The sequence below is a fragment of the Podarcis gaigeae genome, assembly GCF_964106915.1.
Source record: "Podarcis gaigeae genome assembly, chromosome: 12".
NCBI lineage: Eukaryota > Metazoa > Chordata > Lepidosauria > Squamata > Lacertidae > Podarcis > Podarcis gaigeae.
The window spans coordinates 45,534,448-45,543,117 of NC_139688.1; the positions used below are offsets into that span (position 1 = coordinate 45,534,448).

Here is an 8,670-nt window from a genome sequence, read left to right on the forward strand (position 1 = left end):
TTGTAATAACCTGCAGTTTCGTAAGAGTATATATTTACAGTAGATAATTAAATGAGCAAGTAAAATGAATTTGGATATGCAGAAGATATTAAATAATAAATGTAAGGAACCGCAGAAAGAGGGGAAAGGAAGTCTAATTTTGAAATTGATTGTAAAACTAATGAAATGTACAAATTTGAAAAGAATGAATGAATCATACAAAAATATCAATATAGCCTACGATATCACCTTTCCCACATGTGTGTCCATTCGGCCACTTCAGTTAGCAGAATTGGCACTACAACAGAGGTCACTTAAAATACCTTTTCTGCATTTGTAAGAACTCGGTTTAGTGTGGCAGCGTCTAAACTTTGGAACTCCCCGCCTTTTGAGACCAAGCTGGCACCTTCACTGTATTCTTTTTGGCGCTCGCTGAAAACATTCTTATTTAGACACTTTGAAGGTCGAAGCGATGTTAATCTGTTTTGGTATTTTAACTTTTGTACGTTTTAAAGTATAGATGTGAATTTTTCTTGACTTTGCTGCTTTATCTTTTGTTATCTGCTTTGAGGATTTTTATAGTCAATTATTTACAAAATTCACAATCATTTGTTTAATAAATGAAGAATTATAAAACACTTTACACAGTTTCCAAGATTTGTTCTGCATATAGTGAGCACAGCAGAACAGAACACCTCTTCTGATTCTACATTTCCCACAAATTGCAGCACAATAACTTGAGCAAATTGCTCCAGGATAAACGATTTGGTCCAAGTCTGATAGGTCATGAATTCAATAGTACTTTGTATTCTGCCTTCTTCTGATAGTTTAACTATTAATTAATGTAGCCGTGGCTGCTGCTGCTGCTTTTTTAAAGGCTAACTAAATGGAGCAGCAAAGCTGCCTAAAGGAGAATTTGAATGCCATCATTCAGCTCTGGAGATTTCTGTTACAGGGACCGCACAACATTGTGCAACAGGAACAGAATTAAACTTGCTAATGGTTGATCTGGAAGTGTAGCTTCATTGTGTTGTCATTCTGAATATATTTTACATTTGAAAGATATACGGAATGCGTCCACTTGTTTGCTGGAGCCATAGCCCTTCCTTCTGCCCAAATGACTTTCCTTGCTATTTCAGAAGCACAGCACAGAACTGTCCTTTGCAGCAGCAAGCATGACAAAACAGTTCTGTGGTCCCATAATTTGGTGCTGGTTTTGAATATATAAAATCCCAGATCAGACTCAGTGTACTTACTTTCCCTTCCTTCCTTCCTTCCTTCCTTCCTTCCTTCCTTCCTTCCTTCCTTCCTTCTTCTTCTTTCTTTCTTTCTTTCTTTCTTTCTTTCTTTCTTTCTTTCTTTCTTAGTTAATTTTTATTGCTTTTCAAAAAACTTAACAAATTAACATCAAATTATTTCAAATTTAATACAAATTTAAAAGTTGATTTCCCATCCCGCTACATTGATGTTCCCTTCCTTACTTACTGCTCAACGTTGCATACATTTCCTAACTCCATTGCAAATAACCTCCCTGTAACCTCACTTTTCACGGTAAGGGAACTTCCAGAAGGTCCTCGGAGCTGGACCTTAGCGTCCGGGCTGAATGATGGGGGTGTAGGTGCTCCTTCAGCTATACAGGACTGAGGCTGTTTAGGGCTTTAAAGGTCATCACCAACACTTTGAATTGATCAACTGGATGGCGTTCATTCAAACCTTCATGCCTACTGTGTTTGCTTAACTTCCCTCATTTTTCTGCCGCCTTCTTTTCTTTCAGCAAATGAAGTTGGTGGCAGAGTCCATGAAAGAACAAGCAAACTAGGATGCTAAACTGAGCAGCTGCAGAAGGATATAGACTACACGAGAATTAACAGCAAGACATGCATGGTATTTGTACTACATTCTAGCACTCCACAATATAGCATTACCTATCCTTATTCACCACTAAAAGTCTCATTGAAAGAATATGATTATTTATTTCCCCCCTTCACATACGCTGCCTGTGCCAGCTCTGGTTTACCATCTAAATAGCACCAATGTGAGGCAGCAGTACTTAATGCACAGCTTCATATCCCCCAAAGCAGTTGAGCAATTGCATCCTTCTGCTAGAATATCTAGTCATCATTATTTTCTGTAAGCGGCTTATTAGATGGTTCCCTGCATTTATGAAGGAATTAATCCAAGTCTTGTTTACTGTAAAATGTGATGTATAAATCTGTCCTATAGGACCAATCCAGCCCAAGGTTTTGGATCCTTTTCCAGAAAAAAAAAATGTGTACTGTAAAATGTATGAGACTGAGTATTACAATATTTTAAGCTTAAAACCTGTGCCTTGTCAAGTTATTAATTTTAAGGAGCTGGGCAGGGAAGAATTCAGCATGCAGCGAAGCTCACTCAACGTGATGCATCCTCACTGAGATGTACAAATTTAACCCTGCTTGTATATTTTTTCTGCTCATCATTCACTTCCATTTTGCCGGGTCATGAGATATAGGATGTATTATACGATGGTTTTATCTGACCAGCAGGAGAGCCATTAAAAATATCTAATCATTGTGCATCTAATTTTTCCTGTGTGTACCAAGATCTTTCTTTGTGGCTTTCAGGCTTTCAATTTTGAGAACTTTTAACCCAAGATCCTCACATTGACATGGCATGAGGCCAGCTATTGTTTTCTAGTGCGTAGGTGTGGCCTGCCCTAGAGGCAAAACTTCCTTCTCTGGAAAACCTTTTGAAGTCTAGATAAGACTCTAGTTCAATACTGTAGCTACTAAGACTGTTGGACTTATTATATAGTAACATCTGGTATTAACAATGGTGCAGATCAAAGTCCAGCATGCACACTAACTTTCTCCTAGCACTGCGGTCACAACCCAGACAGAAGTAAATTGTCTGGGTTCAGGGCTTGTTTATTGTTTTACAATGGAGTAGTCACAAGGCTTGTTTACTGGGCTTCCCAACTAAACAGCAGTTGGGAAATCATTTTGATAGCTCAACCTCTTTTGTTTTGCAGATGCATTGAACCACAAAGTGTTATAGTCATACCTTTTGTTACTTTCAGCCAGGAGCACGGTGGCGTCTGCCCCTCCATAATAACCTAGGTGCCTTCATCAGATGTTCAGCTTTAATTAAACAGACAGATGCAACCAAAATTTCTACAGACATACATAATTTTATTTGTATGCCTCCTTTTTACCATGCTCAGGGAGGCTTACAACGTAAAACAAATGCATAGCCGCAACATAACAAAAGCAGCTATAAACAATAAAAAGTATTTTATAAAATACACAGCCCAGTATTTCCAGCAAGAAAACCTGCTTTTGCCATCTGGTGTTCTGACCAAACATAGGATGACCAGCAAGCCTGAGGCACTTTTAGAGTAGTTAAATGAAACTGTCTGCCAGCTGAGCCAAACTAAATGGTCACACTTCCACCATTCAGGCACTTCTGTTGACCTCTAGGCTTTGCCTCACTTGTACTGCTAGTTAAAATGAGCCTAATAAAGCCGGTTGAAGAGGGGGTTTAACATGCTGTGCAGTTGCACTAATAATAATAATAATAATAATAATAATAATAATAATAATTTCAGTATTCTGTATTCCAGCATTCAGTGTATTGTAGTCCTAAGTCATCCAGTTGGTTAGAGCATGGTGATGTTAATGGCAAGGTTGCAGGTTTGAGCCCCATATGGGACAGCTATGTGTTCCTGCATTGCAGGGGGTTGGACTAGATGATCCTCAGGGTCCCTTCCAACTCTGCAACTCAACCATGAGAGAACAGAAAGTGGCCTTTCGTGGTTTTTGAGAATTGCCCTTCCTTACAGCCAGGCAACTTGTCTCAACCATGGTTCTTGGTAAACTTTGAAGGGCAAGAGCTCAGCAGAACATGCCCCCTGGCCATTCCGCCATAGTGTGCGTCCACCCCCACTCCTAAAAACAGCAAGAGAGCTATGTTGCATCATTATAGAGAGAAAATCAGCCATATGTATGCAGCGTTCTGCCCAATTTATTAGGATCAGCTGGCAGGCTGCGGAAAAGCAAACCGACATGGGGCAGTAGAATGGTTAGCAAGTAGGGTTTTAGCTTGGGAGACTTGGGCTCACTTCCCTGAAATCTTCTGGCTGCAGGAATCCAACTTGGGAACCCATTAAGCTTTAGATACGTATCTACAGGCAGCTGAAATACAGCTCCTAGCTTTAATTAGGTAAAAAGACAAGAATCCAACTTGCAAAGTAGCACTGAAGACTTTTGCCGCCCAAGGCAAAGGGCGAGAGGGCATCTTCCCTTCCCCATCCACTAACACAACCTGCCTAGACTGGCAGTTAATACATCAGCCCCGATGATGATGGGATACTTTGGCAGCCATGTAATTGGTACATAAATGAAAAAGTGTCCCCCAGTGAAGCAGCAAGCTATGCAAGCACAGAGCATTAGACTAATAGTTTGAAGTAGGAACCCATCAATGAAAAGTACTGCCTACCCGCCATGTCATTATTTTGCTCATTCTGTTTTCCTCTACCATCACGCAAAATACAGTAAAACGTGGAAGCCCCATTTCTACCTCATTCGCTTGCCAGAGCAGAGGGGAATAGGCCCAGATCTGTGGTTCCTTCACTTTCCTCCTCCACTATATCACTGGTCAGGAAGCATTATCTCCCTGGTAAAATTGTGCGTAGCAAGCAAATAATACTACATTTAGACATGAAACACTGTGCGGAAAGGAGAAACCTCCTTTATAATGTCCTCTACATTCCTGCTAACCTAGCAGTTTGAAAGCACGTCAAAGTGCAAGTAGATAAATAGGTACCGCTCCAGCGGGAAGGTAAACGGTGTTTCCGTGCGCTGCTCTGGTTCTCCAGAAGCGGCTTAGTCATGCTGGCCACATGACCTGGAAGCTGTACGCCGGCTTCCTTGGCCAGTAAAGCGAGATGAGCGCCGCAACCCCAGAGTCGGTCACCACTGGACCTAATGGTCAGGGGTCCCTTTACCTTTACATTTGTGCTTTCAAACGAAAACTTAATATAAACCGTATTTTCTTCTTGCAATCAATGCACGATTCGGAGTTGCACATCTGGAGGGGGCTGGATAAAACCAAGGTCAAATTTAGCAGAAGTTAATACGTAAGGGCAGCGCAAATCCATATTATGCCCACTTTAAAGCTTAAGCAGAGGTCAAAGGAGCAAATACATTAGGATAATATTACGCAAGCTGAAATTATCAGAAATGCACATGGACAGGAAATCGGGAACCTGATCAATCACCTTGACATAAATTCAACTTGGTCCATTTCAGTGGAGCGTTATGCATCATCAGAAATACAATTTGTTGCATTTTCTACAATCTGAACACAGGCACAATTAGTTCTGTGGCTTTCATGTTTTTGAAAATGTAGATAGTCACAGCAGTGATAATTATTAATGTGATAATTAACAATGTGATAATTATCGGGGGGTGGGGGGGCAGAGAGAAAGTTTAACCTTTTCCTTGCCGGTTGTGTAGCCCTGATGGAAAACACAAGTTTGAAGCTATTTGCATTCAAAAGAAACTCCTAGTGGGTGCTAGCATGGGATTTCCTCCCGAAACCATAATGGACCTACCACAAGGAATGTCATCATGGTGCCTTGCAGAAGTTGATCCCATCAGCTTCAGTAAGCATACCCAAGGATCAGGAATGAAGGCAGCTGTAGATCGCCAAAACCATGTTGGCTATCCGTGACAAATTCAGGAGGACTGCAACAGGGGAGGAGCAGGAGAGGAAAGGATTAAACTCCCTTTCCCTGTGTCAAGGGCCAGGAGTCAACTTTGCCTGCTGAACAGCAGCCTGAAGGGGGAGAAGGCAGAGTGACTCCACCTGCAGCTGATCAGCCTTCAAGGACTCAGAGGAGAAGGCACTGATGAGAACCAACTGGCTTCAGCCTTCTTAAGCAGAGCTTCCAGAAGCAGTCAGATGGTGGCAACAATGCTTGGAGTTTCTGGCCTGATCTTGCTGCTTCCTGCTCGTCTTGATCCCAAGATCATCGGATTCCCTGACCCCTGGACCATTAGACCACATGGATTGCTGTTCACCCGCTCCTAGGACTGGACCTGACTTTGGATGCTGACTCTGTCTCCAGGCAAGAACACCTCAGAGACTCTTCTGGTTGGCTGGCCTCCAGCGCCTCTGAGCTCTACAATCCTGGTATGTTTTGGCCCTTTCTTCAGCAGTTGCATTTTGAGATAAATGCATGTGTGCACACACACCTCCCCACATACTCACTTTCAGTTGTTGGTTTTATCTTCAGGGTGCAGAAGAGAAGCAGCCCCTAATTTTGAGGCACCACCCCCATTCCATCTTCAGTGGAAAACCCTTTTGACTTTTCCTTTCCCCGAGGCCACCTGCCTAATCTGCAATATTTCACTTTTGCATCTAAAACCCAACTTAATGCAAAACTTTGTATTGATATGTTCTACAATGATAGGATTTTTGTTTTCCAAGGAGCTTTAGTTATTTTAACCAAGGCAGGTGAGATGGTTGGGATGGCAGTATAAAAACAAGTTAACTGTTGATATTTAAGCTTAAAGTTCCCAGTGAATCCTAACCGTATATGAGCAATCTCTCTCATACACTGGTGTAATCAGGTTACAAGGTAGAACTGGCGATTGTAATGCCATAGCAGCAATGGTTACAGTCCTTTATATACAGTGGTACCTCAGTTTTTGAACATAATCTGTTCTGTAAGACTGTTTGAGTTCCGAATCATTCAAAAACTCAATATGGAAGCCTCAAAACAGAAGCCACGTTTCATGTTAGACTTCCGAGGCGCGTTCGAAAACCGAAGCATTTACTTCCGGGTTTACGGCATTCGAAAACCGAGATGTTCATCAACAGAGACGTTTGAAAACCGAGATGCCACTGTATATACATGCAAATTTATGTATATCGGCCACTTGGATTCATTAAAACAATTGGGGGGGGGGGTCACATTGAAAAGAGGAAGTGGAGACCAGAGTAAAAAAGCCAATGACCTAGAGATATATGAAAAAATGGCATTTTTACCCTTCTCCATGATTGTAGCTAGCACTGATAGAAGGCAAAGCAGTGAATATTGAGGAGTGGGTTTTTTTTTGGGGGGGGGGTTCATTCATGCATTTTAAACAGCCTCAGGATTGGGAGGGGGGAATCTTTAGCAGCAGCCAGAAGCATATCCATGCTTGCAGAATATAAGATACAGTAATATTAGCTGTCAATTTATTGATTAAGCCCACAGACTTCACATTAAAATATTATACACTGTACAGAAACAGAATACAAATTCATCAAATATCTGTTAGAAGCCAGGAAAACATGACATTGATTTTCACTGGTGGCTTCATTACTCTCAACACGAATTTAGCTAGTTTGTGTCATAAACTTTATATTCAAAGGTGGTGAAAAATAACATTCAGAGTTATAGTAGCCAGGATACCAAATTACTAATAGATTATTTGATTAAATTGTATTGTGCTTTGTAGAATGCAATTTTGTGTGTTTGTGTGCAAGGTCTGTTGACTGGATTAATGAACTGATTCATATCAACTATTTTGCCCCGTTCATCTGCACATAGAATTTTCAAGGGGACTGACAGAAATTACATGAATCTAGAGCTTTCATGGGAGTTTTTCCTGGAAAGCGCCCTTTACCAGAGGCCATTTTATGAAAAAGCATTTTAAAGCAGCATCTCTTCAGCTGGTGAAGCTGCGCTGAATATTTTATTCTAAGCCATTTCAGATGACTTGATCCAGGGGCAGGGAAGCAGAGAGAGAGAGAGAGAGAGAGAGAGAGAGAGAGAGAGAGAGAGAGAGACAAACTCTGTGTGCAGTTCTCACCCGTATGCAGAGAGTAGTTTTGGACTGTAGTCAAATCTGGATTGCAAGCCCAAAGGCGGAAAATTGCAGTATGGTTTGAGGCAGCTAACAGACTACTCAGCACCCTTCCAAGCTCTTTCCTAATAAAGTAAATTTGTTTCTGTTAACTCTGGACTGGCAGGTGGTTTCAAAAAGGTTGTGATCAAAGAAACTTTGATTAATCCATGATACCCAGCCCTTTTATTTTCAAATATAAGGACGGGTGTGTGTGTGGAAGAGATGGGACTTGCAGACATTTCAGGATGTCAAATTTGTTGCTCTTCTGACCACGTCTGTCTAAGTGTCCCCACAACCTGACCAAGTCAGATAAAGTCGAGTATTTTATATTGTCCATTAGCTTTGTTTTCTTCAGGCTTGTCTTATGAATGATTGAGTTTAAAAAGTTAAATTTTAAATTCCTGCTATTCCATTTCTATCTATAAAGAATTTTCATTTCCAACCTTAAATGATGAATAAATCTTATGCTTTTATTTCATTTTTTGTGGCATTCGTCCTATACAAATGTGAAGTCCTATCGTCTGGAGCCTTGGGTGAATTGCTAGCAAATTCAATGCTGTCATACCCTGTTTCCAAGGAAGGTAGTATACGGAGTATAGTCATCCAATTAGCACCTCCCCCAAATTTTTGCATTTTAAAATTTGGGCTTTGGAGCCTTTTTTAAGGGGAGCGAGAGTCCACAAACACACCCGTACAAATTTTCTCCTTCCAGTAGTCTCATCAAAACTTTTTTTTCAAGTTACAAAACACAATGACTAACACCCAAAGAACAAGACACTTCCTGTTCACATTAGTGGTAGATACAAGAGCTAGC

The 8,670-nt window shown here is 41.0% G+C and overlaps 1 protein-coding gene across 5 annotated transcripts in view; it reads left to right on the plus strand.

Annotated features, from left to right (window-relative positions):
- ANO10 (anoctamin 10) overlaps positions 1-8,670 on the plus strand; it is a 106,493-nt gene that overhangs the window by 87,733 nt on the left and 10,090 nt on the right. For 2 of the 5 annotated variants that reach the window (XR_014556819.1, XR_014556820.1), the window contains exon 13: positions 1,754-1,863. Coding sequence is in view for 2 of the 5 variants with exons in the window: in XM_083705823.1 (XP_083561949.1) it covers positions 1,754-1,798 (45 nt within the window). In the remaining 3 variants the exon portion in view is untranslated. Of the gene's footprint in view, positions 1-1,753; positions 2,542-2,989; positions 3,127-8,670 lie in introns of those variants that run through there. The other 3 variants (XM_083705823.1, XM_083705824.1, XR_014556821.1) reach the window with 2 other exon arrangements.